Source organism: Astyanax mexicanus, chromosome 16, assembly GCF_023375975.1.
Source record: "Astyanax mexicanus isolate ESR-SI-001 chromosome 16, AstMex3_surface, whole genome shotgun sequence".
Taxonomy (NCBI): Eukaryota; Metazoa; Chordata; class Actinopteri; order Characiformes; family Acestrorhamphidae; genus Astyanax; species Astyanax mexicanus.
The window spans coordinates 3,328,002-3,351,135 of record NC_064423.1 but is presented as its reverse complement, the minus strand read 5'-3'; the positions used below and the strand labels follow the sequence as shown (position 1 = coordinate 3,351,135).

Sequence of the window (23,134 nt, the reverse complement as noted above, 5' to 3'; positions counted from 1 at the left end):
GCTCTTCTACTGCTTGTTCTCAGCAAACTGTTGCTCAAACTTTCTTGTACATCAGCCTCAGTAGAGGCTCCCTCCTCCTTCTGGTATGATGGCCATGCAGACACAGAGTTGATAGTAGATGCAGTGCGTGGGCGTATTGTCTGAGCACTGCAGACTGACCTTCCACTTCTTCAAGCTCTGCAGCAATACTGGCAGCACTCATGCAACTTTTTTTTTTTTTTGCCAAAATCTGGATATTACGCTGAACATGTGGACTCAACTTTTTTGGTCGAACTTGGGAAGGGTTGTTCTGAGTGGAAACTGTCCTGGAAAACCACTGTATGGCATCGGCCATCGTGCTATGTCTCAGTTTTAGGGTGTAAGCTATGGCGTCACATCAATGTCAAAAGTCGGGGGCAAAAAATTACAGGTGAAAAAAATGAACCAGCATGTTTTTTTGCTCGCGAGTTTCACATTTGTACTCACGAGAAGTTCATTTACACATGTAAAATGTTAAAACACACTGGTTAATTTTTTTTCCACCAGTTATTTTTGCGACCCCTATCTTTTGACATTGATGTGATGCCATAGTTAGCAATCTTCTTATAGCTTAGGCACTCTTTGTGGAAAGCAACAATTCTATTTCTCACATCCATAGAGAGTTCTTTGCCATGAGGTGTCATGTTGAATATCCAGTGGCCAGTATGATGGAATTTTACCTAAAACACCAAATTTAACATTCCTGCTCCCAATTTACACCTGAGAACTTGTAACAGTAAAGAGACACATGGACAACAAAGAGGGAAAATGTCTAATTGGGAATAATCTGGAGATTTCCACTTAGGGGTGTACTTAATTTTGTTGCCAGCAGTTTAGACATTAATGGCTAAGTGTGTTTAGCTATTTTCAGAGGACAGTAAATACAGTAAATCTATACTAAATTATACAAGCTGTTATTATTCTGTTTTATTCTGTTTTATTTTATTTATTTCTATGGTGTTCTCCCACTAAAAGTTATAACATGAATATACATGAAACATGTAGCTTATTCCTTGTATATGTGAGCATACTTGGCCAATAAAGTCTATCTCTGATTCTGATATAACATTTTTTTATGTGTTGCACATTAAAAGCTTCAGAAATGTTGAAAACCATTTAAATTCTCCGTTAAAAGATGCTCTGCCTTTATCTCCACAGCTGTCCCGTTTGGCTGAGATGGGCTTTGGAGGTTCTCTTCTGTATGTGGAACCCTGTGATGTCATCACAGAGCAGGAAATATGGTGGAAAGCCTTTGGTGTGACATTAAACCCAGGAGGAGACCCCTCCACTCCAGACTACCCCAGCACTGGTGAGTACCGACCCCATCACTGAGAAGCTCTCGGCCCGCTTAACCCCACTTTCCTCCGTCAGAAAAAATCTCTCTTCTTAAGACTTTATTATATGCCTCAGTTGCTTTCCCACTCCTCTGCTTTACTCAGCCAGGCAAACCCGACCCAATCTGAAAGTCTAATGCGGGCACAGCCCTCCGAGGTATCAGACTGCTTGATTAGACAAGTGTAAAGAGGAAGAGAGAGAGAGAGAGAGAGAGAGAGAGAGAAAGAGAGATAGAAAGGTACTGTATAGTCAAGCATTTGCTTGTTTGCAGTGTCAGGCCTAGAATAGAAATCTACAGTATTTAAAAAAAAATCACAATACTGTACAAGTTGAAGACTTTTGCAGAATACTGAGAGGCAGTGTTGGTGTTATTATTGGGACAAAGCCTGTTCAATGCCCAAAGAACATACGCTGTATAGTCAAAAGTATTGGGACACATGCTTCTTATTTTTCTTATCCTGTTTTTGTTACAGTAACTGTCTCTATAGTCCATAAAAGAAAGAGAGTTTTCTTTAGTTTCACATTTATTGCATGAATGTTGGATCCATTTAAATAATATATATATATATTTTTTATATTTTAATTTTGTTCAGTACTTAATACGATTTGTACACTATATATATATATATATATATATATATATATATATAGAGAGAGAGAGAGAGAGAGAGAGAGATCTTATCAGCTCTATTCTTACCAGTTTCAGTCCCTTTCAGAATGAGCCTTTTAAGGGCTTTGTCACTTTTATGCAAATGAGCTGTTGCTGGCCACACCCATTTTCACCCAGTCTCTTTATTCTTATTATTGAATCATTAACACTGATCTTAACTGAGGCGAGTGAGACCTGCAGTTCTTTAAATGTTGTTCTGGGTTCTTTTGGGATCTCCTGGATGAGTTCTTCATGCCCTTTTGGAGTAATTTTGTTTGGTCGGCCGGTCACTCCTGGGAAGGTTCACCAGTGTTCCATGTTTTTTCTCCATTAGTGAATAATAATAGTGAATCACTGTGGTTCTCTGGAGTCTCAAAGCTTTAGAAATGACTTTGTAACCTTTTCCAGACTGATAGATGATCAGTGACTCATCTTTTTCTCATCTGTTGTTGATTTTTTTCTCAGATTCTTCAGACTTTTATCTGCTTCATGTTGTCAGACAGGTTCTGTTTAAGTGAGTTCTTGATTCTATGGGTCTGGCAGTATTCAGGTCTGGTTGTGGTTAGTAGTAAAATTGAACTCAGCTTTCCAAAAAGTGTGATTAATCTCAGTGTCACATCTTGGCCTCGTCTCGTGTCTCTGTGTGTCTTCCCCACGTGACCTGTGCTCCCCTGTGTCTCCTGTCTCAGTACTTTTCCATGTGTGTCTCATTTGTAGCTCCGCCCCTTCCCCAGGTGTTTCCAATTCTAGTGTGTTTGTGTTACTATAAATAGCCCTCCACTGCCACTTTGTCTCCGTCTGTCTTTGCACCTTCCCCTGTCGTTCGTCTTTCTCTGTGTTTCATTGCCTCTGTGTTTATCTCTAGTTTTATGTTTCTAGTTTCCTGTTTATTTCCGTCTCCCTAAGCTCCTTGTATATATCCCTGCTTTGTGTTTATTTTCTAGATTAGCTACTTGTATTTATTCCGTTAGTTTATCATAAGTACTTCTTGTTTGTTTAGGTTTATGTTCTCTAGTTTCACTCGTTGTTTTGGTTTTTGATTATTCTATATTCTATATCTTGGTTACATGTTTACGTTACTTGTTTCATTGTTTACTTGTTATTTATTTATTAAATCATTCATTTTTCCCTTACCTGCATTTGTGTCCGCCTCCTCGTCTCCCTGCCTGGGTCTCCGTGACACTCAGTACATTTTTTAGGGACCAAACACTTTTTTTATGCAGAGCTAGATTGGTTCGGATATATATTTTTTAAAGTGTTTTTTTTATATTTACTCAAGTCATATTTGTCTGATATTAAAGTTTGTTTGATGATCTGAAAAATGATAGTATGACAAAAAAGCAAAAGCAAAATAAATCTGTACAGGGGCAAACACTTATTTTCTCTATGTTGTATATATAACCATAAAAGTCAAGTGTCAAGACGTCATAAGACAGCTGATAGCTCCAGTAAGAAACGCTGTAAATAGCTGTGACTCTCCTCGCTGAGAGGTGTTAGTTACACACATCAGCCGCTCACCCTTAAATAGAGCTCAGATTTTTCTCTAAGTGGATTTAGAGTTAGCATCTTGTGTCAGCAACAAACGCGCCGTCTGTATCAGAGAGAGCTCTCTCTCTCTCCGCTGTAATCCGATCGCAGCGTTCAGTCGGACAGAGGTTGAGTTTTCAGAGGTTTGTTATTGCGGTGCGCGCTTGTTCGGGGTGTTGTTTGCTCGCTGGCCTGATCTGATGTTTGCAGCTGTCAGGTGGCTACTCAGCAGGTGGTGCATCATTATTTTTGGAATTTGACTTTGCGCTGTTTCATCAGCCGCAGGTATGAAGTATTTAACACGCAGAGCTGAGGAGGGAAAACAAACACTCTCACGCTCCACCCAGGCCGACTTAAAAAGCTCTTTCTATTCGGAAGATGTTCACGAGACGCTTCGCGTGAGTTCTGGCGCAGTCTGAAGCGCGGGTAGCGTTAGATGTTTTGTTTGTGTGCAAAGCAATTGGAAAAATTACTTTTAAAAAAATGAAGGCAAATTTTCCCTCAAGTTATTTTAGTAAATTTAACTTTAACCACTTTAACAAGCCAAACTTGACTTTGGCTAAGCGGAACTAAAGAACTTTAATACAGTTGCAAGGGAAAGTGTGTGAATCCTTTGGAATTATACTTGGATTTCTGCATAAATTGGTCATTAAATGTGTTCTGATCTTCATCTAAAGTCACAACAATAGACAAACTGTCAGGTCTGGTGCTGAAAGCACACCTGTGTTCCCCTCACTCAGCTCTACATGCGATTTTCCAACAACAATACCAAGAACGCACCTCACCCTGACATCACACGCACTCCCGATCACAAACACAGTCTGCTTAAACTAAAGGCCTCGGCATACTTCATGCGGAGACGACGTTCGCGTGGCTCTAGCGAACAATGTGACGTAATTGCGGAGAAAACGAACAGGCGCGGACGTCGCACAGGGGCTTCGTTCGCCGTGTCGTGCACATGGAAGCTGGGCGAACTCCACGGCCGAAGACACAACGCGACAAAGGCTGTGATTGGTCGTTAAAAAAGAGGCGTGCCAAGAAAACAAACATGGACGATTTTGAAGAAATCTTCTAGGGTATGTTTATACACCTCGAGTATTTCACACGTTGCCATACCGGAGCTTGTTTAGACAGAGTGCAATGGTTTTCCGGTAGTCATGAAACTAAGCGTTACTAACATAACAGCACCACCTGCAGTTGTGGAGCATGCGAGACAGGCAAAGCGAAGCCGCAGAAAGTATGCCAGCTCGAAAGCTCGCGAAAGCGCGCTTGACTTCGTGCAATGCTCACGAAATTCGTTTCGCTGGAAGTATGCCGAGGCCTTAATACCACAAAAAAATTATATATTTGCATAGAAGTAAATCAACAACCGAACGGCTTCAACAGAAGAAAATTTGCCTTCTGGAGAGTCCTGACCTCCTCAACCCAATTGAGATGTTGTGGCATCATGACCTCAAAAGAGCAATCAATTCACATCAGATATCCCAAGAATATTATAGCTGAACTGAAACTGAGTTTAGTGAAGAGAAATGATCCAGAATTCCCACCCCAGATCTGAAACTACAGGAAACGTTTGGTTAAGGTTTTTGCTGCCGAAGGAGGATCAACCAGTTATTAAATACAAAAAAACACATACTTTTTTCCCCTTACTGTTAATATTAACATGTTATATTCAATAAAACCATGCAAACATGTAATTTTTTTGTGTGGTTTTAGTTTAAGCAGATTGTGTTTGTCTGTTGTTGTGACTTAGATGAAGATCAGAACGTATTTAATGTTTAATTCATGCAGAAATCCAAGTATAATCCCAAAGGATTCACACACTTTTTCTTGCAACTGTAAGTCCTGTCATTATTACCTACATGGTCAGAGTCTCCCTATACTTGACATTGATTGGTATGTAGAGTGTTGTCTGTTTGGGGAGTTGCTTTTCTGGGTAAATTTCCAGGCACCTATGTGTCAGGAATCAGAGTGAGTAAAACAGATTTCCCTCAGATTTATTTTATTTCTGTTTATAAAAAGAGTCAATTTACAGTTACAGTAGATTATCAATTCAGAGTTCTTTTGGTGGAAAATTTAGGCATCTGAGGCATGGAATTCAAGTAATTAACTCTTGACAAGTTTAGCACAGCTGTTAACTTAAAGCATGAAATTCCAGGAGACTCTACCTCATAAATCTGACTGAGAAAATGTTTACGAATAGAAAAAAAAAATCTTCATAGTTTGGATGACTTTAGTGTTAATCTGAAATGTTTCAGTCTATTTTTAAAAGGAATAATTTCCTAACCTGCAGTGATGTACAGTAGAGTAACAGTGTGTAGCTGTGAAAGTCACCGTGGTGTATACGCCGCTAATGCTGCTGTCCGCGGTGCTGAAGGTCAGCCTGCTGTATTTAACACGGTCGCCCATGACAGTAGACCTCAGAGGTGCCCCGGCCAACCCTGGCGCGCTGCAGCTCCGGATCACTGGGACGTGTCATTACCGGGATGATAGCGCGGGCCTACAGCGGGCCACGGAGTCCGGCGCACGGCGGAAGCTGCAAACAGATGTCTTAGCAGATGTTGGCTGCCTGCTCTCTCTCCAGTAAAAGCCCTATGTCAGGCATTTGAAGAGAACAGGGCCCGGCGCGCTCACCGAAAACTCAACGGCTATCCTGGGGAGCATGAATTATTCAACCTGCTGGAATATTGTCTTCACGTTTGTTTTGCATGACAATGAGAGCAACTTTGGGCAGAGCGGGTTCTGTGTGGCGGCGCAGAGCAGCAGAGGTCAGAGCCTTGACGTGTGGTGATTTCTTTACAAACCACAGCGCGGATCACATCGTCCCGCATTACTAAAATATATACAGAAGCAGAGGAGACGACCTCCGGACAGCAGAGATGCAGAGATTCCGTTTTGTTAAGCTGTTCTGGGTGCCAAAAGCCGAATAAGATGTTATTTACATTTATACTGTACTGTGTAAAAATGCCATAAGCCATCTTCAGACATTTGACTGAATACAATTAAATAAATACATACAATATATAATATACAGCTCTAGAAACATAAGAGACCACTTCAGACCAATTTTGCTATTTATAGGTATTTGCTTGAATAAAATGAACGTTGTTTGAATGTTGTTTTATTCTATAATCTACGGACAACATTTCTCCCAAATTCCAAATAAAAAATGTGTCATTTTAGAGCATTTATTTGCAGAAAACGAGAAATGTCTGAAATAACAATAATAAAAAAAAAAAAAAAGATGCAGAGCTTTTGTCAAGCCGCCGTGCTCTCCTTTCACACTACCGGACTCCATTTCCCAAAATCCAATGAACAGTGACATCAATATCACCCGTTCACCTTCACCCAATCACATTACGCTCCGACGCTCAGACTTTTTGAATTTGATGTTTGGTTGTCCTGTGTTTTGGTTATGAACCTGGACTGTGTACTCTACTACAATTCCTGTATCTGATGAGATTATTGTTTGCCTGGCTTTTCTGTTTCTAATATCTGATTTTCTGCATGTTAATAAACCAGTCTGTGCATTTTACTCGGCTATCGTCACTCCACTCTGTCTGGCGTTACAGCTTTCAGACCTTAAATAATGCAAAGAAAACAAGTTCATATTCATAAAGTTTCAAGATTTCAGAAATCAATATTTGGTGCAATAACCCACAGGTTTTTTATCACAGTTTTCATGCTTCATCTTGGCATCATGTTCTCCTCCACCAGTCTTACACACTGCTTTTGGATAACTTTATGCTGCTTTACTCCTGGTGCAAAAATTCAAGCAGTTCAGTTTGGTGGTTTGATGGTTTGTGATCATCCATCTTCCTCTTTATTATATTCTAGAGGTTTTCAATTTGGTAAAATCAAAGAAACTCATCATTTTTCAATAGTTTCTTTTTTTTTCAGAGCTGTATATAATGTACCTTCGTCCTAAGAATATAAATATAAATTATGAGTTTCACACCTGATACGGACACTTTAGTTCCTAACTCTGTCTTTTTCCTCCAGAACTACAATCCCCAGCATGCATCTGACAATTGCATGCATTCGGACTTAGCCAATTGTTGTATTCTCACGCTCATCATCCTCAGAATTCTACAATTGTTTTTTGCTGTTACTACTTTGGACATGTATATATTTGTACGTGAATGTTTGTACAGTTTTTTTGCGAAGTATTGCCATTGGTAATGCAGCGACATATCGATCATTCGCTTTCTGATTGTATTTCTGTATTTTGACCCTTTTTTCTCATGTTAGACATTGGATTTTTGGCTAGCCTTTTTGCTCTGTTTTTTTTCTAACTGTATTGTTGGCTCAGCTTCTCTCTTTTGTCTTGTGTGTTTGGCTCTGATATATCAGTTTATTCTTTCTTTGGTTTTGCCTACGGCTTGTGTTATGACTATATGACTTTATGACTTTAAAGCCTAATTACCTGATTCCAGTCTGTACTGTCATTACAGTAAGATGTTGATGAGATTAGCGATATGACAATTAAATCTCAAGATTTAATCATTATTTTTCTGTTGGTTTGGATGAGGGATTTTTTTAAAGCTATTTTTAGGGATTAATATCATGTGATATGAATAAGTAAAAGAAGAGAGACAGTCACAGCGGGATCACTCATGTTATATTAACATGGATCATGCATTGGTGGGACCGGTGTGAGCACGGAGCGCGCGCTGGAGACCAGGTGTTAATTTAGCATTCATGATTTTGCTGTGCACCTGTAGTTCACGGCATATTTAAATAAGCGCTTTATGATGGAGGCAGAGGGCTGACATTGCCGTGACCTCTATCCCACATGCTGGATTTAGCAGTCGCTCGCCACGACCGTTCGCCTGTGTGTGTATAAATGTGTGTGTGTATAGATGTGTGTGTTTATGTGTCAGTACTGCACCCTCTCCTGTATTCTGCTGTAATTATTGGCCATACGGCAGCAGTAGCTCTGTTTGATGGGTTTTAATTTGAAATACTCTCAGTGTTGTTCTGTCACATTGCCTGCTGGGCGAGATGATGCTAAATCAAAGCTGAGAGCTTCAGAAAAAATGGTGCTGTATAGATCCCCGCTGAATCAGAAAGCTGCCGTCGTCCCACTGAGACTGCGTATACGTTTGCGGAGAAGAAGCAGACATTCCTGCCAAGATCTGCTAAGTAAAGAACACATTTTTTTTTTTTTATTATTTATTTCGTACTGTATAGAGAAGCCTGCTGTTGTCAATTATACAGCTTTTGCTTTTTCTTCCACTACTTTCTCTTTGATGTAAGTTAAAGAACAATCTGTGAAAATGTACATAAAACACAGTCTGTATGCATATGTTTAAAATAATAATAATAATAATGCATCAGTGATTTACGTTTACATTTACATTTACGGTATTTAGCAGACGCCCTTATCCAGAACGACTTACAACAACAGTGCTTCGATGCTTCTTCAAATATCCAAAGCTAGTTTGTAGACTAGGATCAAGAGATACACAGAGCTTGATCATGTTTAGTTTTTTTTTTTTTTTGGATTAGTTTAGGAACTCTTTGAAAAGATGTGTCTTCAGTCGACGTTTGGAGACTGTGAGTGACTCTGCTGTTCTGACAACCAGTGGAAGTTCGTTCCACCACCTTGGTGCTCCAGCACAGAGAAGAGTCTGGATGTCTGTTTTCTGTGTGTTTTGAGTGATGGAGGTTCGAGCCGAGCCGTACTGGAAGCTCTAAGAGCTCTTGGTTGGTGCAGATCTGGCTTTGACCTTCGGTGCCATCAAGTATGAAGGTGCTGGTCCGTTTTTCGCCTTGTAGGCCAGAGTTAGGGTTTTGAATCGGATTCGGGCGGCAACAGGGAGCCAGAGGAGGGAACGCAGCAAAGGAGTCACATGACTGAACTTCGGAAGATTGAAGACGAGTCGTGCTGCCGCTGATTCTGAATTAATTGTAGTGGTTTGGTGGCGCGCAGTGGAAGACCAGCCGGTAGAGAGTTGCAGTAGTCAAGTCTTGAGATGACAAGAAACTGCACAAGCACCTGAGTAGCTTCCTGAGACAGAAACGGTCAAATTCTTCGGATGTTGTACAGGAGAAATCTGCATGACCGAGTCAGATTTGCAATATGGCTCGAGAACGATAACTGGTCATCCATTACTACACCGAGGCTTCTTGCTTCTGCCGATGGAGTGACCAGCGAGTTGTCGAAAGAGATGGAGAGATTGTTGTGAAGGCTCGTAGTTCCTGGGTGATAAATACACTATAACTAATTGGTGTTATTTTTAAGTTTTTAAGTTTAAAGTAAAGTACACTGAAAAAATAAGGTGAAATAGTTTTTACGTAGTTTCATGTAATGTGGAGAAATATTACAAGATATTACAGTAAACTACTACATAATTACAGATTTCTTAGAGTAGGTTTTGCCATAAATTAATGCATTATAATGCTGTCATTTATTTTCTTTTTTACAATAAATGTATGTACTTTAAGTATTTCGGGTCTTTAATTACCACTGAAGTACTCTAATATTTTAGCAGAAACTACAAAGTTCTTGCATCAGAGAAAACAAAATGGTAACTTGCTCTTATAAGCTATAACACTGTGACTAACCAGTCAACCATTAAAAAAAAAACAAGGAAAAGTAGCCCTAGTAGGCATGGGTTCACACTGATGGTGAGTTGCCCTATATGCAAATAAAGTGTTTTCTAATTATAGTAACTAACTGCAAACAGCAATGAATGCTGGGAAAACTTATTAGTGGACATTTTTTTTTTGTTTAAAATGTTTGTTTTAAGAGGTATTTTTATGTAAAATGCAAATATTATTAATATAACATTATTTTCCCCCTAATTTAGCTAGGTGAATAAGTGCCGAAAACTGTGGTATTTCCTTCTTTTTGTCCTTGAGCTTCTGTTTCATTTTTTTTTTTTCACCATCAGTGTGTTGTCTGGCCCACCAAGTGTCCCTTCCCTTAAGTGTTCAAGTATGTCTTGTATAATGGTTGATTTTCAAGCTGTACAAGCAAGTTACCTTTATTTATTTTCTGTTGCAAAGTGAGTCTTTATGCTGTTGTTGCTGTTCAATTTCATTGACTATAGACTAAAATAAATATTTTTTTAGTTTAAACAAGTCAGTCTAAGGAACTTATTTTAAGAAATAGTTAATAAACTGTTTTCTTTTTCTGTTCCTTGGGCTTTTGTTTGATTAATTTTCTTAGCTTACTATCAGTGTGCTCTCTTGCCTATCAATCCTACCTTCGCTTAGGTGTTTATTTATGTTTTATACAGTGATTTATTGCCAGACCACAGTGTTGTAGGTCATAAGAACAAGTTACCTTTTCTCTTACTGCAAAGTGTTTCTTCACGCTGTTGCTGTTGTTCAGTTCCATTCTAAATATATTCAAAGAAGTCAGTCTAAGGAAATGATTCTTAGAAATAATGAAAGTGCTATTTTATTTTCTTCTGTTCCTTCAATTTCTGTTTTACTTATTTTCTTAATATACCATCAGTGTTTAGTCTCACCCACCAATCCTACCTTCCCTTTGAGTGTTTAGTTATGTTTTATACAGTGATTTATTTCCAGACCACGGTGTTGTAGTTCATAAGAGCAAGTTACCATTTATCTTACTGCAAATTGTGTCTTTGTACTGTTGCAGCAATTTAATTTTATTGAATAGAGACTAAATTTTATGATTTTTTTTTTTAGTTTAAAGACATTAGTCTAAGGAAATTATTTTAGGAAATGTTAAATGTGCAATTTTCTGGCTTCTGTTTCATTTATTTTCTTAATTCACCATGAGTGTTTAGTCTATCCCTTTGGGTGTTTAGTTATGTTTTATACAGTAATTTATAGCCAGAGCACAGTGTTGTAGGTCATAAGAGCAAGTTACCATTTATCTAAGTGCAAAGAGTATCATCATGCTGTTGCTGCTGTTCAATTTAATTGAAAATATATATTTTTTTAGTTGAAAAAAATCTGTCTAAGGAAATTATTCTAAGAAATAGTAAATGTGTTATTTTCTCAGTTTTTTTTTCTGTTCCTTGAGCTTCTGTTTCATTTATTTTCTTGTTTTGAGAAGAAATCTTGCCTCCTTCTGGTTCAGCAAACGAGTCAGTAAGTGCTGCGGGACAAAACTGGAACCATTTCATTCTCTGTTTCCTTTATTAGTCGCTGCCATGTTTCGAGGGGGATTTTTCGGATTGCATAATTGCATTAACCTTTAAAGCGAGGCTGCCTCCGCCCCTCTCGCCGTGCCTCGCCGTGTCTGAGGCAGAGATAGCTGCGGATGTGCGCGCAACTTCAAGCAATTTTTACATGTTAATTTCAAGTCGCTGACAGGTGGGTCTATTCACGTGGAAAGAATCGTGTCCCCTGGGTTATTTAGAAACCTTGTTGAAGTCAAAAGAAGCCTTTGAATAGAAATTTAGTCATTTGCATATTTATTTAAATAACGCCATAGCTGTGGGACTCATGCTGGAGACTTTAATGAACAAATGCCTGCCGCTGCTATCCGAGAGCGAGTCGTCCTCCGTGCAATGTCACTCACAGTCATCACAATATGTCTCATCTCTCCCCTTGCACTGACTTCTCCTCTGGGGCTCTCCTCAGTCTGCTCTCTCTCTCTCTCTTTTTCTCTCTCTCTCTCTCTCTCTCTCTCTCTCTTTCTGTCTCTCTTTCTCTCGTCCACCTCAATCTTCTGCTTCTCTCATCTCTAGCCAAGGATGATTTTTTGAAAGGGCCCCAGATACACTAGTAATAAATAATAACTATATATAAATCGGTCCTCCAGGTGGACGGTGGTTTCCGGTTGAGAATATGCTGTGTTGTGATTGGCTGCTGCCAAGTATTGAGTGTAAATGGTATTTTTTTAATACGCTGTTTAACACAATAGTGGACTAATTGAGACTATCTTTTAGAGTCAGACACAGCTCCCTTGTCAGCAGCTCTAACTGGGATGTATTAACACACTTAATCTTAGCTATACAATATTTAACCCCATTCCAACACACAAATTAATTAATTTATACACAGAAAAAAAAAAACTATTTATTACATTAATGATGTTTTAAAATTTCAGCCAATAATGATTTTTTTGAAAGAGCCCAAAATACACTGGTCAAAGTCAATCCACGTAAAAAATAACTATATATAAACTGGTCCTCCATGTGGACGGTGGTTTCCGGTTGAGAGTATGCTGTGTGTGATTGGCTCCTGCTTCTTATATACGTTGTGTGTGGATAAGTGCTGAGTGTAAATGGTATTTTTAATACAGTCAGACACAGCTCCCTTGTCAGCAGCTCTAACTCGATACAGCTCACTGGCATGTATTTACACAATTAAACTTAGCTAAACAATATTTAACTCCATTTCAACACACAAATTAATCAATATATACACAGAAAAAAAAAACAATTTATCACATTAATGATGTTTTAAAATTTCATACAGTCCGTTTAACTGTTCGTTTTACCACCTGTTAAGGCACATTTTGAGTCACATTTTGAGCACAAATCTAGCTGCCACATGGTGCACTCTCTCTCTCTCTCTTACTCTCTCTTTCTCTCATCCACCTCACTCTTCTGCTTTTCTTATCTTTAGCCAAGAATGATTTTTTTTAAAAAGCCCCAAAATACACTGGTCAAAGTCAATCCACGTAATTATAACTATATATAAACTGGTCCTTCAGGTGGACAGTGGTTTCTGGTTGAGAGTACGCTGTGTGTGATTGGCTCCTGCTTCTTATATATGTTGTGTGTGGATAAGTGTTTATTAATTAATTAATTAATAAACACTTAATTTTAGCAACAGAAGTGACTTAATTCAGCAGCTCTAAGTGCTATACAGCTCACTGGGATGTATTTACACAAGTAAACTTAGCTAAGAAACCTTTAACTCTATTTTAACACACAAGCAGCTTTACATTATACTTTAGCCCCTCTTGTGAAAAAGTTGTATACTGCATTTAAAAAAAAATAGTGTACTTTAACTATATGCGGAATAATTCAAGTATACTTGTTTTCCTTATACTTTTTAATTTGTACCTAATTAAGCAGTATTTAAACTTTAAAAAGTATTTAAAAAAAGTATACTTTAGCTGGCTGTGGTAGTTTTGTATAGGTGATATACTTGTGTTCTAAATGTGTCCCAAGAGCCTTTATTTCCTCATAAAATTGAGGGAATATACTTTATTCATATTTGATAGCAAAACATTCATTTGTGTTGTTGGTCATACTACTAAGCTGTGATGATTAAACTTTTATGTGTTAATTGTAACAAACGGGAGTAGACGGGAGGCGGACGTAAAAGCGGGTAAGACAGATTTAAGGAATAATAGGTAAACAAGGAGATTTCAAGGATTCAAGGATTCAAGGAGATTTTATTGTCATTCGCATCTTATGTGGTACATGAGGTGGAACGAAATTGTGATCTCACAATCCAGTTTACACCCAAAGAGCTGTTATTAATAGATATATAGATAAAAGTACAATAAAGGAATACAATAAAAATAGAATATACAAAATAGTTAAAGATAAATACCCCAAAATGAAATAAATAGAAAGAGTAGACAGGTTGCAGCAACAAGTCCAGAGTGCAAATGTGCTATAGCAGCATGAAATGAATTAGAGCAGTAGAAAATAAAGTGTCTCAGTGCGGGTAAAGTGACCGTGTTTGTACAGTAATTGTCCTTGTGTGTCAGTGCAGTGTGTTGTTAAGTGGAGTTTAAGAGTCTTACAGCTTCCGGAATGAAGCTGTTTCTCAGTCTGGTTGTTTTGCACTTGATGCTCCGCAGCCTCCGTCCTGAGGGAAGCGGGACAAAAAGTGCATGTGCTGGGTGGGTGGGATCCTTCCTGATGCAGGTGGCCCTCTTCCTGCATCTGGAGGTGTAAATGTCTGTGGTGCTGGGGAAGCTGACTCCAACAATCCTCTGTGCAGCCTTCACCACCCTCTGCAGAGCTTTCCTGTCTGCAGCAGAGCAGCTTCCATGCCACACGTTGATGCTGGAGCACACGACGCTCTCCACCACACATCTGTAGAAGGAGGTGAGGACTGCGCTCCCGAGTCCAGCTCGTCTCAGCCTCCTGAGGAAGTAGAGCCGCTGATGTGCCTTCCTGACCAGAGTGGAAGTGTTGTTGCTCCAGGTGAGGTTGCTGCTCAGGTGCACCCCCAAGTACCTGTAGCTGTCGACCACTTCCACCGCAGATCCTCCAATGTGCAGGGGGAGGTGGGCATGCTGGCCTCTTCTGAAGTCCACAATCATCTCCTTCGTCTTCTTTACGTTGATGCAGAGGTTGTTTTCTCTGCACCAATCCTCCAGGTGTTCCACCTCCTGCCTGTAGCTGGACTCATCTCTGTTTGTGATGCATCCAACCACTGCTGTGTCGTCTGCAAACTTCACAATATGACAGCCTGGATGGAGAGGTGAGCAGTCATATGTGAGCAGTGTGAACAGGAGGGGGCTCAGCACACAGCCCTGAGGGGAGCCAGTGCTGAGGATTATAGTGGGGGAGGAGATGTTGTGAATTCTCACAGACTGCGGCCTGTTGGTCAGGAAGTCTAGGACCCAGTTGCACAGCGAAGAGCTCAGTCCAAGTGAGGAGAGTTTATTTATCAGGGTCTGTGGAATCATGGTGTTGAAAGCGGATGTGAAGTCCACAAAGAGCATCCGAACGTAGGAATCCTTCTGCTCCAGGTGGGTGAGGGCAGTGTGGACCACGGAGGAAATGGCATCCTCTGTGGATCGGTTCTTCCTGTATGCATACTGGTGTGGATCCACAGTGACGTTGATGGTGGCTTTGATGTGGGTCTGAACCAGTCTGTCAAAGCACTTTGTGACTATCGGAGTGAGGGCCACTGGCCGGTAGTCATTCAGACCTGTCACTGCGGAGCTCTTGGGGACTGGGATGATGGTGGCGGTCTTCAGGCAAGTGGGGACAGCTGCCTGGATGAGGGACGCGTTGAAAATGTCGGCCAGGACGTCCGAGAGCTGGTCTGCGCAGTCTCTTAGCACCCGTCCGGGGATGTTGTCCGGGCCAGCAGCTTTTCGGGGGTTGATCCTTCTCAGCGTTCTCCTTACTTCTGCTGGTGTCACGCTGAGGGGCTCCTCTCCTGGTGAGTGTGGGAGTCTGGTGCTGGGGGGGGTGTCAGGATTCTCAAAGCGGGCGTAGAACTTGTTGAGAGCCTCAGGCAGGGATGGGTCTTTCGAGCTTTGTGCAGCGTTGGATTTGTAGTCCGTGAACAACAAACAAACAAACAAACAAACAAGGAAATAACGAACCACATAAACAAAGTACATAAGCAAACCAGCAAAACCAACAAAGAGCTAAGCTAAACAGATAACAAACAAAACAAAGCTAGGGATATATACAAGGGATAAATATGTAAATATATACAGGTATAAACAAGGAAACAGACAAACGTGTGTATATAAACGTGACAGGAAATATACGAGAAAAACAGGGAACTAGAAATAAACGGAGCGTAACGAAAACTGTGAACAAACTATAGCAAACGTGGCTAGACAAACGACAGAGGAAGGTGCAAAGACCAACAACAAACATAGACTAACAGGTACTATTTATACTATTTAACATAAAACATGAACACCTGGGGAAAGGACGGAGCTACAAATTACTGACACGTGACGGAAAATTACAGGAGAAACACACTGGGAAAAGCAGAAACACAGGGGAACAGAGCGAGGCCGTGACATTAATCTATGCCTAAAATCTTTACTTTAATTTAATCACACTGTAACGCTGGAGCAGACGGGAGGCGGACGTAAATGCGGGTAAGAAAAGATTTATTAAATAAATAACAAAAACAAATAAACAAGTAAACATAGAACAGAGAAACAAACCAAAACAACCGAGGGGTAACGATAACAAACGAGAGATAAACTAACATAAACAAACAGGGAGAACAACAAAAGGCAAAGCTAGACAGATAATAACTAAACAGGACTGGTGAAATAAACAAGGAAATAAACTAGAAATAAACAAGGAAGTAAACGGCGATAACTAGGCGCAATAAACAAGGGCTATAAGCAAGAGATAAACGTGGAAAGACAGACAACATGAGTTGGTGCAAAGACCGACAGCAAACATGGACCAAGGGAACCTATTTATACACACAGGAAACAATCACTAACCAAGAACACCTGGGGAAGGGGCGGAGCTACAAATGAGACAAGTGGTGGAAAACTACTGAGACAGGAGACACTGAGGAGCACAGGTCACGTGGGGAAAACCCACAGAGACATGAGACAGGGCTAAGACGTGACACACACTTTTAATTTGTTTTAAATATTTTGTTGGATGGCTTATGCAAATATAATAAACGTACATTGTATTAAATACAATATGCTCGCATCAAATTCAAAACTCTTACAATCGCCTACAAGGTAATGTCAGAACAGGCTCCTTCCTACCTGCACTCGCTCCTGAAAGCTTACGCTACCTCCCGGCCGCTGCGCTCCTCCAATGAACGTCGCCTCGCTTTGCCAAACACTCACACAAAGCAATCCAGACTGTTCTCATACAGAGTTCCCCAATGGTGGAACAAACTACCTTCCACTACCAGATCAGGAGAATCTCTCACTATCTTTAATAAACTCCTGAAGACAGAGCTCTTCAAAGAGCACTTACTCTCCTAACACCTCTAACTAACTACCTTCTACTACCAGATCAGGAGAATCTCTCACTATCTTTAATAAACTCCTGAAGACAGAGCTCTTCAAAGAGCACTTACTCTCCTAACACCTCTAACTAACTACCTTCTACTACCAGATCAGGAGAATCTCTCACTATCTTTAATAAACTCCTGAAGACAGAGCTCTTCATAGAGCACTTACTCTCCTAACACCTCTAACTAACTACCTTCTACTACCAGATCAGGAGAATCTCTCACTATCTTTAAGAAACTCCTGAAGACAGAGCTCTTCAAAGAGCACTTACTCTCCTAACACCTCTAACTAACTACCTTCTACTACCAGATCAGGAGAATCTCTCGCTATCTTTAATAAACTCCGGACGACTGAGCTCTTCAAAGAGCACTTACTCTCCTAACACCTCTAACTAACTACCTTCTACTACCAGATCAGGAGAATCTCTCACTATCTTTAAGAAACTCCTGAAGACAGAGCTCTTCAAAGAGCACTTACTCTCTTAACACCTCTAACACACTAACTACTTCTAACCCCATTTCCTTCTTCCTCTCCTTCACTCCTCTATCCTATTATTCCCCTTTGTCCTCCTTTTATCCCTATCCAAAGATGTTTTTCCTTTAAACTTATTTTACATTGTACTTGACTATTGTAAGTCGCTTTGGACAAAAGCATCTGCCAAATGTAATGTAATGTAATGTAATGTAATGTAATGTAATGTAAAAATAGTAGCCAAAATAACATATGACTAGTATACTCAGTATGAGTTTAGTACCAAGTTATTTCATTTTAATTACAAACAAGTAGTAATTAAGTACAAATTAGTGGTTCCAAAATAACGTAAATTAAGTACAGTCTGCATATTATAGTGTTTCCGCATAATTTAAGTATACTTTTTTTCACAAGGGCTAATTAAGTTAGCTAGCTAACAGATAAATGAATATATACACCAGGGGTATTTAATTAGAATTCAGTTCGGTCCAGTTAGAGAAAATTTCTCCAGGCCAAGGTCCAGAACGTCGCCATTTTTAACTTGCATTATGATTCAGTATTATATACTGTTTACTGAAGAAGCCTATAGTAGTTCTGTCAGTGTTTTATTAATGTCATCAACAACTGAAAGACAAAACAAATTACACATCCGAGTATATTTCAACAATATGAATTGTTGTGAATAGGCCTGTCACAATAATTACATTATCAACCTATCATACAATAAATGGAAACACCATGGATAATTTAACTTCTATTAATGTGAATCTGTATGTCAACTTTGTTTCAAAATGCTATATTTATTCTATTTATTCTATATTTATTTATATTTATTTATATTAGATTTAGGCCTGCCTGTCATGATAATAACTACATGAATGATAAATCGTATAATATATGGAGAAATGTTTGATGAACTTGAACAAAATATCAGCTTTGTTTAAAAACAGTAGTTTTATTTTATTTAATATTATTACTGTATCAGACTTTATTATGTTGTGGGTAAAACTGATGGGGGGAGTTGCCAATGCTTTTTGTCCCCTGGGGGTTGCCGTAGTTTTGAGGCAGGGTTGTTTTGGTAGTAGAGAGAGAGCGCGCCTGCGAACGAGGGAATTTTTTTTCTGATCAGGTGGAGTAAAGTGGAATATTTTGGACTCTTGTCTCGGTTGTTTCTCTTTAATTTCTCCAAGTAACACCGCTCGGTTACATTACTGTTAATATGTTTGATAAATTTAGTGTTTTAATTTCTTTTTCTGGTGCGCACCATCTGTATTCTCATCTTTTCTCGCTTTATTCTCCCACTTCTCACCGCCTGCTTTGTCTGTGTGGCTCCACGCTCTCGCATCTGCACAGATCTGATTGGCAGAGGAGAGCGTTTGGTGATCTTACAGCACACGTGATTGGTCTGTGAGTTTACTGCGCTGTAAAGCACGTAAACCATAAAGACAATAAACGTTACGCCGCTTTAAATGAAGACGGTCAGAATTAAATCCTTCTCAGTAGTTTATCGGTTTGCGTCCGGATTGGACAAGGTCTGGGTCCGGACCCGGACCGTGCTCTGCCTACCTCATTAATAATGCCTTGAAGTGTCACAAAATCACATTTTGGACATGTTTTGAGCACAAATCTAGCTGCCACATAGATTTCTCTCTCTCTCTCTCTCTCTCTCTAGCTATCGCTCTCTCGTTCTCTCGCCCGCCCCACTCCCATGCTCCTCTCATCTCTAGCCAAGAATGATTTTTTTGAGAGGGCCCCAGATACACTGGTCAAAGTCAATCCACGTAAATAATAACTCATGCAAGGCCAAACTTGTGCCGGCCCACATAAAGAGTCCTGTGTCAAGGTTATCTGTAAGGAGGCATAAATTTCATGAGACGCCGGCGCCCGGCCTGCTTTTTTTTTTTTTTTTTTCTTCACACAGCTGAGCTGCTTGGCCTCATTATGCCTAATTGCCAATTATATTTAGGGTTACTAAGGCGCGTCTGCGCACAGTGTTTTCCGCATTGGTTTGAGTTGCATAATGCATCAGGGTTAAAGCCTTTAAAAGCTTTGGCATTGCTTCATTAATGCTTCCTCCAGATGTAAGTGGATTAGCGCGCAAACGATACGTTATATTACAGGCACGGCTCGACGCCATCCCGTCAAAGGAAGCCTTCCATTGCCTTCTGTTCTGAACACATGGCCTTCGATCCGAAAGGTGTTTGATATTTGATTATCCGTGACTACCCAAAGTATTTAACATCAAGCCGCTCATTTATTAGCTTGCTTGCTTTGATTAAATCAAAACTATTGTAATGAGCAGGGCTCGCTTTATTGTTTTCTGCTTAATCGTTTGCAACCAGAACAAATTTAATGAGTCCTGTGTACAGTATTTTCCTATGCTTCTACATCAGTCCGGCGGGTACCACTTTAAAATAAGACTACCTTTATAAAGGGTTTATAAATGGTTTACAATTAGTTTATTAATGGTTAATAATTAGGTTGTAAATGCCTTAAAAATCATTAATAATCAGTTATAACACATACATTGAAAGGGCGACAATATAGATGGCTGTGAGTACAGTATTTAACAAACAACAGGTCATTGTTGCCCTCATTTGTTATAACTGATTATTAATGTTTTTATACTTTAAGGCATTTACAACCTAATTAGAAACCATTAATAAACTAATTGTAAACCATTTATAAACCCTTTATAAAGGTAGTCTTATATTAAAGTAGTACTGTCCGGCGTATTAACGTTGTGTTGTGTTAAAAGAGCAGTTAGAAAGAGATAAAGCACTACTGACCACGAGTAGAGCCTAATTAAAGGTATAATTTGTAACACTGGTATAGTAGGGAAAAGTCATTCCCCCAGTATCTGCTTAGGTGTTTATATAATAAGTGGTTGCTATGGTGTTGTAAGGCTGTTGCTATGGTATTCCATGTGATTACTAATGCATTGTCAAGCAGTTTCTATTGTATCCAAGTTTGTTGCTAAGGAATAGCTAAGCAGAAGGCAGTTGCTAGTGTGTCCTAAGTGGTTGCTAAGGTGTTGCTAAGAAGTAGTCAGTTGTGAGGGTATCTAAAGTGGTTACTAAGGTGTTGCAAGCAGTTCTGACTGATATACATGTTGTACACTGACTACTATAAGTTAGTCATATTCAAGATAGATAGATAGATAGATAGATAGATAGATAGATAGATAGATAGATAGATAGATAGATAGATAGATAGATAGATAGATAGATAGATAGATAGATAGAAATGGCCGAAATAACAAAAAAAAGATGCAGAGCTTTTAGATATTTTCATATTCATTAAATTTTAAGAGTTTAGAAGTCAATATTTGGTGGAATAACCCTGGTTTTTAATCACAGTTTTTTTTATACATCCTGGCATCTTGTTCTCCTCCAACAGTCTTACACACTGCTTTTCTTTTGGATAACTTTATGACTTTATTTTACAGTCCTGGTGCAAAAATTCAAGCTGTTCAGCTTGGTGGTTTGATGGCTTGTGATCATCCATCTTCCTCTTTATATTCCTTAGTTTTTAATTTGGCAAAATAAAAAAAATGTGAATTTAAGAAAATACAAAAAATACATTTGGAAATACATTTAGAATTTACTTCATCAAAGATGCTTTTAAAAGCATGACACAGGTGGCATGACTGTCCACATTTTGGACATTTATTGAGTATGAATCGAGCTGTTGCATGGTGGAATCTTCTCTCTCTTTCTTTCTCTCTCTCTCTCTCTCTCTCTCGCTCTCTCTCAGAATTCATGGTGGCGATGCCCGTGCTTTATTCATTCATTCATTCATAATTCAGACCTAAAAGTGTTTCAATAAGTCGTGAAGTTCTTTCGAAAACTTTTTTTAAGCTAAAATATCTCCCATGGACCCTATGGACCTGTTATCTATCTTTCTCATCTTTTATCAGCTTTCGTCTTCCCTCGCTCTGCGCTGCGTTTATGCAAGGCTAAAAAGAGAAGCCTAAGGCCTGAACTGCAACTTAACTCTGTCTTAAACCCTGGTTTTAAACTGTCAAGCAGCTTTTTTATTTATTTTTTTACACTGAGAAGATTATTGAATATTGTTCTGCTCCTCAACACACAGTAACTCAATTATTAAAAGACAACCAGACGTTATGCCGAGCATCACGCCAGCTCGCGTGAGTATGTTGTTTGGCAGATAAGTGTTTGGATTGCCTTGACTCGAGGCCCGCTTGAATGTTTTACGCTGCTGATTGATTTTTTTTTTTTTACGTCAGCTGAATTTCGGAGTTGATTTCGCTACGTTATTTTCTCCTGAATCAAAGAGAAATTCTCAGAGGCTCCTGCCTTCAGACTACAGAGCATTTGGGATGCATTCAGCTTGAAAATTGCCAGGAAATTGCCGCCACGTGACTGGCATTCCAGACATGCAAATAAAACGGAGAGGCACCAGACAGAAGTGGAGCGCTTGGTCAACAAAATTATGGAAATGCTTCAGGCTCCTCCAGGCCTTTGTTTGAGTGTGATAACACGGTTGCTGAAGTAACACTGTGGGCCTCCAGTTAATAAAATTACAGTAGCTATCATCATATTTGCACTGTAAAGTGTCCTCACTAACAACGCCGCTATGTGCACAGACTGACAAGTGTTTGAACCTTGTGTACTCATCCATTTGCTGCATGTATACTGCCGCGGATAATTTTTTATGAAATGTATGCACGGCCGGAATTGGCAAATAGTGGGAATAAATTTGTTTAAAAGGGGCAAAGAGTACGCTAAAGCTTTTAAATCCAGTCTGAATACCTTCACTTCATACATTTAGAAAACTCCCTACACTTTCCCTCAGTTTTCTCAACAGCTGCCTTTGATGTCATGCAACAGGAAGGAATTATTAGTGTGTCCCATGACTTTTGTCATTTTGCCATGTTTCCATAGAGCAGGGGTATTTAATTAGAATTCAGTTCGGTCCAGTTAGAGAAAATTTCTCCAGGCCAAGGTCCGGACCATCGCCATTTTTAACTTGCGTTATGATTCAGTATTATATACTGTATACTGAAGAAGCCTACAGTAGTTCTGTCAGTGTTTTATATCATCAACAACTGAAAGACAAAAGAAATGACACATACTAGTATATTTCAACAATATGTATTGTTTTAAATAGACCTGTCACAATGATTACATTATCAACCTAACATAAAATAAATGGAAACACCCTCAATAATTTAACATATCGAGTCTAATAATGTGAATCTGTATGATCACTTTGTTTCAAAATGCTATATTTATTCTGTTTAATTTTATTTATATTACATTTGCGCCTGCCTGCCATGATAATAATTACATAAATGAAAAATTGTACAATGTATGGAGAATTGTTTGCTGAACTTGAACAAAATATCAGCTTTGTTTAAAAACAGTAGTTTTATTTTATTTAATATTATTACTGTATCAGACTTTATTATGTTGTGGGTAAAACTGATGGGGGGAGTTGCCAATGCTTTTTGTCCCCTGGGGGTTGCC

The 23,134-nt window shown here is 39.3% G+C and overlaps 1 protein-coding gene across 1 annotated transcript in view; it reads left to right on the top strand.

Annotated features, from left to right (window-relative positions):
- Window positions 1-23,134, top strand: part of LOC103021590 (inactive N-acetylated-alpha-linked acidic dipeptidase-like protein 2) — a 678,577-nt gene that overhangs the window by 305,122 nt on the left and 350,321 nt on the right. The window contains exon 5 of the mRNA XM_049465756.1: window positions 1,177-1,327. Coding sequence (XP_049321713.1) covers window positions 1,177-1,327 — 151 coding nt within the window. The remainder of the gene's footprint in view (window positions 1-1,176; window positions 1,328-23,134) is intronic.